Raw genomic sequence first — 15,067 nt, forward strand, 5'->3', positions numbered from 1 at the left:
GTTTGAGGACTGAAACCAGCCTAAAGCCTAGCAGTTAGCAGTCAGAAGAGCAGTTTCCCTCTTGGGTTTATCATCTTTCTAACTTACTTTCATTTCTACAGGTTTAAAGATATTTTAAACATATTCACTAGAGGAGAAGTTTCACTTGAGATAGATGTTCCACATCTTGCCACAAGGACAAGATAGTAAATCATACAATCACCTGACTTGATGTATATCCATGATATCTCATTGCACTGCTACAATAAAAAATGTTGACATTCATAGTCTTTTTTTGCTGCTCATTTGCTAGTATATCCAGAGCTGACAATACTGGTTTCTCAAGTGTTCCTCAGCTATGCTCTTTAATTCAAAATGCCACAGAAATGAACAAGATGGTACACCACGTGCGTGTTTTTAAACAGGTTCTCTTGCAAATTGAAAAGCCTAAGTCCTGCGTGAATTTAGTACAGATAAACAAATACATTAAATACTATCAGATATTTGATCTGGAGTGCTAAATAATAAATAAGTACAATAGCTCATCTAAAAAGACTTTCAAGAGAAACCAGACAGGCCCATACATTTCAAGCACTGTGACTAACAATGCAGAAGTTTAATTCTACTTTGCAAATTCAAAATTAATAGATCAATTATGGAGTAAGGTGAACCGTATTTTGTAGAGAAAAATTTATAACCCTTAGGTTTTCAACCAATCTCTTTACTCCTTTATTCCTAAGGATCCATAAATCATTATTTCAGTCTCCCAGATGATGAAGCATAGAAGAAACAACACAGGATCCTAAAACACACAAAAAAATGATCCATTTGGAAAAGAAGGGGAGAGGGTCGTGTCCTTATACATAATGAACTAGAAAATTCTTTCACAGTCTTACCAGGCCTCAACTGTACCAGTGTAGAAAGGGAATTCAAAGAAACAACAGCAAGGTTTAAGAAGAAAGCAAAAGCTTGAACTAATAGTATGCATTTTGCCTAAAACCTGTGTCTAATCTGCACAGCGAAGTAGGTATCTCCATGAGGTCAGGCAGTACTAGTTATCCCCTGACCCAAAGGTGTGAGTGTGACAGAGTGACTGTTCTGAAAACATATACTATTTATCTGAAAAATGCTGTTTAGTCCTTCATGAACATAACACTTACTTTGGACTAGAATTTCTCCTCTCGAGAAGTGCATCAAATAACGTGCAGTCTGTGTTTTGGCACTGCTTAGAAACAGGGTTTTATCCATTAGATTAGTATGTCTCTTACAAATAATCCCTTATAATGGGCTGATTATAGACTCAATAAACTATAACAACATCTGAGATTTTAAAGGAAACACATAAAAAATTTTGCTTTCCTTGAGTCCAGACATTAATTTCAACCAATATTAATCTACTTAAGTGCTCTTTTGGTTCTATGTTAGAAGTCTCTGCTTTACATCAAGGCTAAGCACATGGCTGGGCGGGGAGCAAAGCCACCCATCTGTGAATACAGCTAAACCTATTCAGTTGCCTATTTGTGTAAACTAACAGTGAACATATTCATTATTACCTAGAAGAGAATATATTCAAATGCAGTTTTTCATAAAACAGGAAGAAAAAAAAGACACAATGAGAAATAAAGAAAATCAATATGAATAATGTTAGACTCCTTTTTCCCCCTTTCCTCAATAAGAGTTAAAATCTTAACTTATTGATTTTTATATATTTTCTGTTTATCTGTTTTGTCCACTATAACTCTGCCAGTTGCCCCAGGCAATCAACAAAGCTATGCTTGTTCAGCCTTTGATCATCTCTGTGCTAGCAGATTAGCATATGCATACTCTCATCCTCCCCTTTATCCTGTTAATAAAGCTCCAAACTCCCTCTGCTGATGTTCAAGAAAGCAATCCGCTCCAGAGCCCCCAATGATTTGCCCCCATTCCCTCCTCTGCTCAGGACTCAGAATGCTAACTACTATGCACGAGTTGTGTAAGTGCTTATCCACCGGCCCTCTGAGGAGCAATTCTTACTTGTTTGATGCAGTCCACGTTTGACAGACGTTCCTGGATCAGATTGGCCCAAAGCGCGTTGGGAATTTTCTAAAGAAAGAACAAAAAAAGGCTGAATATTCACAATTGAGTTCAAAAAGAATTTTACCATGCAGGCATATTCCGGTTAAAGGTGAACTGAGATGTCGTCCTAAAAATAAATAAATAAGTCAGTGCAAGTCCCAAGTCATTAACATAATATATCAAAGAGTTAATAAGGGCACAAAAATCAGTGTTAAAGGTAAGCTGAACACAAAGCCTACTCCATGCTTTTTGCACATTAACATGGAAGAGGTGCCAAGTTTTGCACACGAACACACACATTGGCCATCAAACCTGCAAAGGGATCCGTAAGAACATGGCATCCACAAGTAGCCCTTTTTACCACAAGTATCTGACCCACTACTGCCTCATACGCCAGTGGGCTCAGCCTTAGTGATCTTAACAGCTATCCTGTGAGACAAGTAGAATCTCAAACACAGAGCAAATAACAGAAAGAGTCTGATTTTCAGGAGATTTGTTTCATAGTTTCAAGTAACTCTCAATCTTTCATCATCCAGAAAGTTTATCTGAAGTACATGTTAAAGTTAATTTTAATGTTAAAGTTAGTTCATTTTTAAACTCAGGACCACAAAATGCAATTGAAATGGCATGTGCCAAGATTTTCAGAAGTGCTGCTTCTTTCCGTGACTACTACTTTGCCCATATCTAGAGATGTTCAGATGACAGTATTGGCTATCTGACAGAAGAACAAAGTTCCTCTGCAGATTTAGTGGGTTTTTTCCCCCCTAATATTTCTTCCATTACAGCATTAGATCTCCTGACAAGAAATTACCAATACCCTTCTTTCCTTCTTGTAAGAATTTTCTTCACTATCTTGTTAATTTAGTTCTTCATTCTATGCTGAACTTGGTTGAACAAACTATGTTAAGCAGTTAAAATTGATAAAGTCTAAACCTTTGGCCATGACAGTCAGAGCATTTAATCATTTCACTAAATGCCTTGTCTCAGTCTCATTACTTTTATCATTGTTGGTAAAATGAATACTCATAAAAAATTCTGCAGTCAGATTCTCTACTTCCCAAGTCAAAAAATTCTTTCACTTAACCACATGAGCTTGACATTTTGTTCCATGCAGCTCCATATATTGTGGGTTCCCATCTCTTTTTCTAACCAACCCGTCTAAAGGGCATAATCATAAAAAAAGAATATTTCTGCAGGCTTACATTACACTAAAGAATGTAGACAGATACAGTGAAAATGTGACTATGCAGAAAGATTTCATAACAATCATCTTCATTAGATCATGAAACAATTTCACCAGGAGTGATGGAAACACTACCACACAAGTCACTTTAAAGTAGCGTGGAGCAAGGACTCCAGAATACACACAAGAGACCAGTCCTCGGCTGGCTGTGGAACGGACAAGGTGGCCCAGTCAGGCAGTGGGGTTTCCTGTTTTATTTATCTCTGCTGTCCCCAGTTCTCAGTGCCTCTCCTAATATCAGCCATTCATAAGGCAACACTCAAGCAGGTAAAAGAGAAAAAGGAAAAGAAATTGCTGTGCTTCTTGAAAGTCAGCAGGTCCCATAGGGTGGTGCGTCAAAGCCTCCTGCAGCCTCTCGCTGCTGGAGCCCGGGTCTGTGGCTTTGAGTCTGTCACCCTCCAAAGGTGCATCACGCTGCTATCAGAAACAGCTAGCGTCTTGCTTACTCCTTTGATGTGTCATGTCAAGACAGGCTAGCAACTGCCGGGGGTCCAGTCTGCTAAGCCTTGCCAAACCAATTTAAACCAAAATTACACTAACTTCTTTCAGTGCAGTGGTATTCTTAGTCCTCTCTCTTGAGCAGGGTTTATTGCACAAAAACAATCGAGGACACATATGCAGGCATTTCAGTGTTTTAGTTCCTTCTGCTCTCTGTGGCTCAATTCCAGTCTCATTTCCTGGTGAGTTTTCATCCTACTGAGCAGTGGCCTACAAAATAATTTTCAATAGGTTGCTCGTAGAATGCCTAATTATTCAACTAGAAATCATTACATCTGATACATATCAGATCGCACATTTATAATTTCTCTCTCATAAACACTCACATAAATATATCATGAGCCTGGTAGATGGGACCTCACCTCCCAAAAATCTGCAATAATGGACAATGACACACATACATTTGATGACTGCAGAACTGTATCTCATCTAAGGCACTCTGAGCCTGTCCCAACATCCAGTTTAGCTAATGGAAAGACCTTGACTTATTAAACCTTCCAAAAGCCATGGTATTTTATGTTCAGACCACTTTTCTAGACACATTGGTTTAATCACTATTTCCATACTGCTGAAAAACTGTACTCATTCCTGATTAATTTTAAACATTCCATGTTATTTCAGGGACATCATCTTTCATCTTGCATGCCTTATCTACTCAGAGTTATGTTTTTGCAATCTTTTCATAAAACTGCTACACTTTTTGTTGCTGGGGCAGGGGGAGCGCTTTCCCTGGACATTTCCGTTGGAAGTTTTGGATAGATTCGGCCTGAAAACAGCTACAGCTGAAAACTTCTCACTTAGTTTGCTTCACAGTTTGCACCTCAGAGAGAAAAGCAGTCAAGTTTGAAGAAATTGGGTTTAGTATTTTGAAAATCATGAATGTTTAGCTTTAGCTTGTTCAGATAAATACAGATGAAAGACTGGGGGGTTTTGTGTACACAAGACTGGAACAGTTCCTATTTGTTCCTTCATAGTGGCTTGTCCTGAAATAGATTAGAATGCCAAACATGCATAGCTAAGGATGCCTTTAGTTCTCTACTATTATATTTCTCCTTAAAAAGCAGGGGGATATGATGCAACTGTTGAGTAGTTTTAAGTCATTACATGGCATGCAAACACCTTAACTGCAGTTTAGTATAGCATGAAGAGCACACCCACCCCATAAGCCCACAATTACTACAGTTGTTTCAACTTCTTATTTTATCCAGTTAACAGGAAAAGTGATATGTGCAATAGCTCATCATTAGACTTCACTATAAGAAAAACCTGAAGGTCCTTCCTATTAACATTATAATAACTAGAGATGAGGGAATAATTTGCAATGATTTATCCAAAAATGTAGCCTCTTTTTCTGTTCATGGAATATTTATTGATAGCTCGTGGTTCTTCAAATTTCTTGAATATTCAAAAATATTTGACTTTTTGGAATATTTCTACATGCAGAATAATCACATTTTGCTTTGAACAGTCAATATTTAAAATTCACTACCTGAGCTGTGCTCATTAGTAAGTGGCCAGGTGTATGTTAGTGAATGATTGCATGTTCAACTTTAAAAATTGAGCTTCAGAGAATAATCACATATTTTAAATACGCCTTCCATGAATTCTTGTGCCAGGAAAACTCAAATGCTCTAATGCTCACTGGAAGCGAACACAAAAGAGATAAAAGCTTGGCTAAAGATAAGTAAGTAAAACGTGTGAGCAAACATTTGCGGACCTTTTTGTGGCATTTGTCCAGATCTAGTAACATTGGCCTACTGACCTAAAAATGAATGACCTTTGGCACTGGGGTTAATTTAGCCGCAGTAACCTTATACGCATGAAACGTTCCTCTAACAACATTAAATTGCGTTATACGATCTTCACACCAGAATTTCAAAACCACAGTCTTAGTTCCTGCTTTTCCTCTTTCCATTTAATAAATTGATTTGGCCAGGACTACAACTTTTTAATGCCCTGGTTGTATCAAAGACAGTATAAACAGCTATTGTTCTGTTCCTGAATAGACATTCAAACCCTCTTAGTGCTAATGGATGTTATGTATGCTAGAGGAGTCAAGTTTACCACTTGCTTCAGCAGAACCAGGGGTCAGTTACGGCAAAAGTAGATTTAGGCAGCAGACATGAATCAGTAAGGGAAAATACAGCTCTTGAGATGACAATTTGGCTACATTTTAAGTGTCTGTAAAGTTTGCATTGCTTGAGGGGAAGCAAGGAGTTCCCTCCTAGTTTTAGGAGTTACATTTGAAGAATCAAACTCATATAAAAGAAAAAAAAAGAAATTATTTAGTGAAAAAGTTCTTCTAGGATATAACATCTCAAAAACAAAGGCAAACTGCATAGTACCAAACCACCACCAGATTCTGCTCTTCGGGCACTCCTTATTACCTGATTAGCCTTGACATTTTTGACTTTCATCTTCCATACCATCCATCTTTTTAAATCAAATAAGCCCAAAAGGACACCCTTGAAAGTGCATCTGTATAGTCTGAAATATGTTAATAATTACAGTAATTAAACCAAAGGGAATTTTTGTTTCAAATTCTCCCCCTCTAAGTTGAAATTTATGAATCTAGCAAAACAATCTTGAATAATTAGAACAAAGATTTCGAAGTACATATTCTCGATAAGAATCATTTTATATTACCCCAGCCAAAAGCAAACCTTTTTGCCAGTAAGTTCAGCGAGTTCTTTCTTCTCGGATCTTTAAGTATATTAGTCAAGGCATCTCCAAACTTCATTCACTAATTCAGCGTAATAAACACTACCCTATTTTCAGCCTAGTTTTCTAAGGAAAAATGTATCACACCAGCTACCATCTCAGCAAATTATGAATCTGTTGGCCAGTTTCAATCAAATTTATCAGTAGTGTAGAATTCTCACAGAAATGAAATTGCTTCAATTTTTATGACAATAGATGACAAGGGAGAAAAGTGAAACTCAAACTAGCGGACTTGCTAGAGACTGTCACAGAAAACCATTCTTCCATTCTATTACTCATGAAACACCTTGATGTCTGGAGAAAGGAATCAGCTGAAAGGACACGAATCAGAAGGAGAGACACTTCTGTGTATTTGGGATATTCTTTTAACATACTTTTCCCATCTACTTGTCACTAGCCTTTAATAACAAGACAATTACGTTGCTGATCAACTAATCCTGTGAGTCATGACATCTAGAAACAATGTTCTTTGGACCAATGCCTTTGAACATTAGTTAGGAGGCCCACAATGAAGCACGAATGGATTTAAAAACCTGTCTGGAGCAAACGAGGTACTTGGAGTCAGGTAGAGCGCATCAACCCAAGAACTGAATGATCTCCTGAGTCAGCTGCTATTGCCTCAGCTGGAGAGCTTCTAGGGTTTTCAATGACTGACTGGATTGTCGTACTGCTTTTGAGTTAATGCACCAAGTTAGTTATTTGTGTCATGCTACAGAGAAATCAAGCATGCACAACTAAGGAGCTCTGTCAGATCAAAAAAAGTTCTTTGTGTACATATTTTCCAGAGCATTTTGTACTGAAGGGGACCTCAGAGATTAATGCTTATTTTACTGAGATTATCAAACATGCTGAAGTAGAAGATGCTTTGTTTAATGATATAATGAGCCATTCTTTAAATTGTATTTTGCACACCTGGACTTCTCTCAATTCTGTTGCTCATGTCCAAGGTTAATGTTTTCAAGACCTCCACTACTTTACATTGTCTTCCTCTCCTGCCCCTATGCCCTGACACATTTTTATCTTTGTTCATATCTTCTTACCTAGCAGAGGTTACCCGTCTTCTCTGAAAGACCCTGTACCCCTACATATATACAAACCAATGTACAAACCACCATAGATGTAAGAATATTTACTCTGATCTGCTCAATTCATAGCAGTGGAAATCATGGGAATGCCATATAATTCCTCTTCTGTGACATGAGAACTATTATTATTATACCCTCTTACACACCTGTTTTCTTTCTTTATATGCCTTTGCTTCCTTTGTCAGCGCTAATATTTCCTTGAATAACAAAGTCTCCCGAGAGATACGTATGGCATCCAAATGTTTACAAAGCCACATTGCCTGAGGGAAGAAGGAAAAAAAAAAAACCCAGGTTGAAATATTTGGAAAGAAAATGAAGCATTTTTTCAGAAGGCTGCAAAGACAGAATGTTTTCCTAGTCTTCTATTTAAGTAAACAGACTATCTGTGTAACTTTAAGCAGTTTTTTTATAAAGATGTTCAAGAGCCTACAGCTTTGAATAAGGTCTTTTTCATCTACTGTGCTATAACACAGATTTTCAAGAAGAAAGCATTCTTCCTAGCATGCACACACCACCATCATCTGCAAAGTTTCTGTGGTCAGCTTCCTCTGTGGTTCAAATAGAACTCTGACATTTTCAATTAGGCAGTACCAGCGGACATGACAGACAACTGGCCATGCAAATGAAGCAATCCACAATATCAGAACCACTACCTGAGTGAGTTCTCACAGAGCTCACTTGAACATTTCCATTTAGCCTGTAGTGTAATATACAGACATACCCCTTAGGAATGCCAGCCTTCAACTTCTCTTGTGGTCCTCTATCACTTTCACAATTCTGAAAACTCTTCTCAGAATAAAATTTTTACAAGTCCTGATCTCAGTAGAAAGTAAAAAGGCAACTGGACAGTATTATAACTTTGAAGGAAGCATACTTACAACTGTGGTTTTCCCAGAAGCAGGTGGACCAAGTACACAAATTCTTGGAGCTGAGAAACAAGAATATGTGAATGTCAAGATGCGGAACAGCAAAAATCCCAACCAGTTCCCCACTATTGCATTGCATAATATAAATGTAATCACAATGAAACAATTATTTCAGCTGGAAATCTGCCTGAATGGAGACTTCAGGATTGGGCCCCACTGGGGAAAAAAAAAGGGGAAATGCTAAGTCAGTGACAGCTGGGTCTTCCTTTAATCTCCATGGTCAATGAGATTAATAGTCCAACTAAACATGCCACTCAAGCATATCTCTCTCTCAATCATTTTAATCACATGGACAGTTTAGTGGGTGAAGCAGAGCATAAGATATGAACATTTCCTTATCAGAGTTTGACTTTTATTCCCAAGACATTGATTTAGACCTACCACATTTTGTGATAAAAAAATATTTTAGCTTGTATATGCAGGACAAGACTATTTAAAAGTGACTGTTATCATAATCATATAATTGTTGAGATTGGATGGGACTTCTTGAGATCATCTCTCATTTCTCTTACACAGTATGGTAGTAAAAATACTTTTTACTTTGGCAAAGCTTTTGGCTCTCATCACAAAAAATGCAATTTCACTTTTTAGTTTTATCTAAATAGGTTTGTGTCAGGGTTCAGAGAAGATTTAGATATTGCAAAAATTAAGCACTCTCTCTCTACCCTTTTCGACAGCTACTTCAATTTTTCTAGTTGCCCCTGAAAGTAATTTTCTTTGTCTCTGTATCTTGTATTTCTGTAGTGCATGTCCCTCTCCTTTCCCCGAGGGGGCAAGGTGGGAAAAATACATCCCAGTTCTGAGGAATTCTTAATCTAATGCATCCAGACAACACAATAGGCATTACTGTTGTAAGCTTCATTGGGAATGAATTAGAGACAAGACAAAAAAGGGAAAATGGGGTAACGCTTAAGAAAGTATGTGGGACTTTTCCATGAACACACCTTGGGCTGCAATCCCTTGAGCTGCTATTTTATATTAACAGCTTTGATAGTTTTTCCTCTAAACCTCGGAGGAAAAAAACCAAAGCAAAACAGAGTATATACAGAAGGGACTGATGAGTATTTACTGGGAGTCACATCGGTCAAAACAGAGGAGGGATCTACTCACCCCAAAACCTCTTCAGCTCTTGATAATGAAGGGAGATACAGTGTCTGATGGCAGCAGACAGGGAAGGATGTGAAATGTATTTTTATGAGGCCTTCCATGCACTTAACAGTTATTGGGCAGGTGCAATTTTTAAACATACATGAAACCCAAATTACAGATTCATCTTTACAAAGTTATCTGACTTGGAAGGTTTAAGAAAAACTCCCCCCTTATTGGTTCTTGCAAGTGCAACAGAACTAGTACACAATGTAGAAAAATACTTTAAAAGGATACATCAGCTGTTTTTATCACCTAATTTCTTTCAAATGTAATGTGATTAAATCCTAGGGTTTTTTTTTAATCTAACACCTTGAAACTCCAGCCCGGTACTTAGGAATTATTTATAAACAGCGTCATAAAAGAGTGCTCGGGTGCCAACACTAATCAACTTCTTCAAACCACTTCAAAGAAAATCAAAAAACCTTTCCATCCACAGATCCTTTTGAGGTTTAACTAGGAGCATGATTTAAAATTCACAAGAAAACCCTTAGGTATTGAAGCTTTAATACACAGCTTTCTTGGACAAACGTTTGATAAAAAACGAAACATACCATTATATACACCATATCATGCTTTAATATTGCCCAGGGCTACTGTAAATGCTCACTTTGTACTAAATCTGTTTTTCTCTCTGCTTAGTGGCTGGAAGCAGATGGGGCAGTGTAATTCACCGATTTACTCATTTGCACACTTGTAAGACTCCTGTAAAGCATTCTCCCTAAACATATGACACAAGGGCACAACCAGGACACCACTGTATGTAATGTTTAACCCCCTCCAATCAGCAAATACTTGGTATTTAATACTGGAAGTCTGAACCAGCAGCTAAATGAAGTCGGGGAAAATCTAGAAAATGCCTTTTACTTCAGTAACAAATCATATTCCATCCCATGTTTAGTCTTGATGAGATGTTGCAGAATTTACTCTTCCAAGTAAAATAAGTTTTAACATTCAACAATGATTTTATTAATTACAAAATTAATCCTGGAGCAACACAAAAGAACAGCTGGACTCACTAAGTTCCATTCAAGTCCAAAAGATCCTATGATTAATATTAATGCGACAAAATTTGCTTAACTTGCAAGAGAAATCCTTTGTCAAACAGGAAAAGCACATAGTACACGATGAACAATCTTGCAGAACTTTTTTACATTTCTTCAGAGGTTTGACTGTAAAGGAAGAATTCACAGAAATGCCACTTGGATCCTGAAAGCTTTTTTTATTAGCAGAAACCAAGATACAATGTAGAAAACTAGCATCTTTGTATATGAAAGAATGATCAGTCTTCATCTGGGTCTTTAAGGCTTTTAGAAGGATCAAATGAAGGAACAATAGTACAGAGCCTTATGCACAAACACTTAGCCACACATCTGACCTGCGAGATTTTCAAGACAGTTGTAAGCTATAATCATCATTAGACTTGTTTATATTTTTAAGAGTACTTTACATCCTATTATTAATTAAAAAGGTCTTCTAACTTCACACCTGGGATAGATGCAATGTTTCTTTTCCACACATCTCTGTTTGAAATTTTCTCTAGGGCTAAAACTGTCTAGCAAGGCAAGATCATGAAAATTCATCACTTTACTGATGGCTCTAATAAGGTTTTTTTTTCTTCTAAATAGTCAGCACCTTCCGCCATGATCAAAAAGTAAAATCAACTCTGCTACAGATTTATGTTACATTATTTTCCATATAATTTATTCTTAAAACAACATTTAGGCTTTAATTTTAATTGGAGTTCCTTCCCTTTCTTAATAGGCTTTTCGAGACCAAAACCAGACAGCATTTTTCCTTTGACAAACAACTGCTGTAGTTCTATCTTTAGCCTCTAAGTTATGAAATGGAAACCTGCCTAATTCTGTTCATATAACACTGTGGTGCTTAAGGACAAATGTTAGCTCAATGTGAAGAAATTTTATCAGCATTCTATCAAACCGCATGAAATTCTTCTGCGTATTTTCCATGGGTCTATAAAACAGATTGACTACTCATGCTGCCCCCATCAGAAAAAGCTGGACACAATTTGCAGGATTTGATTTTTTTTTATATATATTTAGCAGCATTTCAGTCAACATCCATCTGATCACCACCACTAAGAGCTCACAGCACCTCTAGTGACAATGATTTCATTGATGCTGCAGCAGAACTTTCATAATGGTTTACTATGGTTTTAAAGAAACATCAAAGCAACATGACACCAGCTACCCCTGACAGCTCACGCAGAACAAAAATTATAGTTCAGTTGTGCATATCCAAATATAATCTGCCTAAGGGTGAACAGTTTGTAAATCAAATAATTTGATTGAGCGTACATGTTTTTATTGTGCAGAATACAGGCTTCCTATTCAATTTACCAGGTTTTGTTATACATACAAGTAGGCATGTTCACGGTTCCTTCGTCTGAGATGCCACTGAGCAGTGGAACTCATTAACAGCAGCTAGTAACTAACTAATCAAAAAACAGAGAATCTGCCAGCCCAGGTAGAATAGGAAACCAAATTTACACCTGACAAAAGGAGTAATTAGCGAGCTTAAAGACAACAGGATATATCAGATGGGGCACAGAACGCATTAATAATTGATACACCAGAACTCTTTGTTATTCCCTTCGAGGGTTTCATTGTTATAACTGTTAAAGTGCATTTTTTATTAGATTACCCACTAAAAAAAGAAATTAAAAGCTTCTTACCTATAACTATTCCAAAATGCTCACCTTTCTCTTTTTTTTTTTTTTTCCCCTCAAGACACAGTCTGGAAAGTTTATATCCATCATTTGCCAACTGAAGTGCAGCTTTCAAACAGCTGTTTACAAATAAGGAATTGAACTATTTATGGTGCCTCAATATTCACTTACCATCATCGTTGTTTTGCTTTAAATGGTTTATCATATACTGAATGGGATCATCTGGCTTATGAATTAATAGTTCTTCAAGCATGTTCTGAAAATAAATAGGACAAAGTCAGAGGAAAATGTAACATAGCTATGCAGTCACAATATATTGCATTTTTACAGCAACGTTACAATGAGGATCTTAAAGCGTTTATAAATGCTTATTCACTTTCTTAAGGTCCCTTTCATAGACAAAATTGAGACTATGAAACGTATTTTAGATGCTGAAAAAATGAAGTAAAGCATGGTCAGAAAATTGCCAATAAAAAAAAAACCCAACCTATTTGCTTTAGCTTATTTATGACACCAGAAAGGTTTGGTGTCTGTGTGTGTCACAGAGACCACCTTGAGGCTGGTGTCGATAACGGCTGAGTCAGCATCGACATAAAAACCATACAAGGAGTTTTGAAAACAGAGTCAACTTAAATTAGTATCTCTGCAGGGCAAGTCAAACCTCCTCCACAAGCACATTCCCCCAAGTTTCCAACTCGCCTAGAGGGCCACGGAACAGACAAGACCTGCAGAAAACACACAAACCCAACAGCCAGTGAAAACCACAAAAGCAGCGCATCTCACTTTTAGAACTGTACTGGTCTTCCTCCTGCCTGAAAAGTAAGGTGGGGGGAGGGAAGGGGAAAAAAAAAAACGGTCTTCCTCCTGCCTGAAAAGTAAGGCGGGGGGAGGGAAGGGGAAAAAAAAAAGGTTTAAAGCATTTCCTTGAATGTCTGTTTTGGAGCCCATTTTCATATTAAATGTTTGAGGTTCCACAGGGCCTTGCTTCAGCTCGCACCGATAGCAGTAGGGACCTCCCGCTGATTTCAGCAAGGATTGTACCTTTACAGGCAGAGAAAGGATCGACACTGAGAAACACAAACTCCATGGATTTTCTTACAAGACATTTCAGCACAGCCAAGAATTCTGTGATTAAAACTAAACATCGAACACCAACTAATGTTCTGACTAGATTACCTACGGAAATGCTCACACTGGAATAGGATGTCTGTTTCCAAAAAGCAGTCATAACATTTTAATATTTGCAAGTAAATTCCATAAAGACTGTATATTCCATAAAATTTTATACTCTAACCAATTGATTGTCTTTTATTGAGTGGCCAATTTTCCTTTTCTGCTTCATCTACTTCATTAGGCTAATTAAAACACTCCATTTTGTTTATAAACTGTTTCACATACAAGTTCCGACGCTTCAAGGTCTGAGTAGCACATAACATAAAGTATAAAATTTGTATTTTTATTGGCAGTTAATTTAAAAATTATTACTTTCCAGCAACATTTCTTTAACCTAAGAAATCAGAATTTGGCACTACAATTATCAGCAGCTTTAAAAACAACAGACCTAGAACATTTGGTCTTAGTACGATTCAAAAAAATTGTTCAGGCTGATGATTGGTGCTTTCACTATTTCGTGCCCAAATCCTACCACCCCTTACACACACGCTTCATTTTATCCAGTTTAATTTTACACGGGCAGTGCTGTTAATCTCAGGGGGACGTTCACAGTTTGAGTCTCATGTTTCAGGTTTCACATTTTGGGTTTTGTAAATGTTTATGTTCAGGACAATGATTTCCAGCTGTGTTTGTTTGTACCATTATGTTGCTACAATACAATTGAAGCACGAAAAGAAAACAACTCTCCGAGTAAATCCCATAAGCATTTGATGTAATATGAGGACGTGCAGCTGCATTCAACGCCTCGTGCCATGCAAAACACAGTATTTCCATAAAAATCCCACCAATATTATGCCACACGGGTCATACTAAATGGCCTTGAAATTACATGAAAAAAAAGAAAAGAGGAGAAAAAAGAAAAGGAAAGAAAAATAAGCATCTCCATGTTTTCCAGCAAGATTTGAAAAAGTAAAAAGGCCTTATAACATATAAATTCGAGTTAGGAGAAGAGTTAGCACCGGTATGAAGGGGGGCTTTCCAACGAGTTCTCAACACAGAACAGCACCAGAATATTTGGTCCCTCGCACAAACCTCCCCGTGCTGGACAAGAGGGCTCTTCCCAAGCTTACAGACGAGACATAACCTTCCTCGAAGGCAGGGAAGCCAATCTCGCTCTTTACTGAAACCGCATAGACGTCAGAAGCATACGGCTTTTTTTTTATTATTTTTCACAGAAATCATAGAAAAGCCACAACAGCAGCAGAAACGCGCGGAGAAACAGTTTGAAAGGGCTAACGCTGATGAGCGGGCTGCTCGGTGTGCCCCGGCGGCCCCTGCCTCGGGAAGGGCAAACCGCTTCATCCCGGGCTGTCCCGCGCTTGATTTGTTACTGCCTCCTCCTCCTCCTCCTCCCTGTCCCGCCAAGCCTGCCTTTGCCTCTCATGGACTCAATACCTTTCTTCCCCAGGCCGCCACCTTCTTCCGCAAAAAATGACATGTCGCATTACAATAACTTAATTAATTCAGAGAGCCCTTCGCCGGCGCACGTTCCCTCAGGCGGGGACACCCGCCCGCGTCTTTCCACAGGCGCCCGGTACCGGCCGCCCGGCGG

At 37.9% G+C, this 15,067-nt stretch overlaps 1 protein-coding gene across 1 annotated transcript in view; it reads right to left on the reverse strand.

Annotated features, from left to right (window-relative positions):
• AK8 (adenylate kinase 8) overlaps nucleotides 1–12,595 on the reverse strand; it is a 68,843-nt gene extending 56,248 nt beyond the window's left edge. The window contains exons 1-4 of the mRNA XM_035896556.1: nucleotides 12,514–12,595; nucleotides 8,460–8,509; nucleotides 7,728–7,841; nucleotides 1,993–2,061 (exon numbers count right to left, since the gene is read on the reverse strand). Coding sequence (XP_035752449.1) covers nucleotides 1,993–2,061; nucleotides 7,728–7,841; nucleotides 8,460–8,509; nucleotides 12,514–12,595 — 315 coding nt within the window. The remainder of the gene's footprint in view (nucleotides 1–1,992; nucleotides 2,062–7,727; nucleotides 7,842–8,459; nucleotides 8,510–12,513) is intronic.
• Between the last annotated feature and the right edge of the window lie 2,472 nt (nucleotides 12,596–15,067).

The sequence above is a fragment of the Egretta garzetta genome, unplaced genomic scaffold, assembly GCF_000687185.1.
Source record: "Egretta garzetta isolate BGI_Z169 unplaced genomic scaffold, ASM68718v1 scaffold946, whole genome shotgun sequence".
In the NCBI taxonomy this organism is placed as follows: domain Eukaryota; kingdom Metazoa; phylum Chordata; class Aves; order Pelecaniformes; family Ardeidae; genus Egretta; species Egretta garzetta.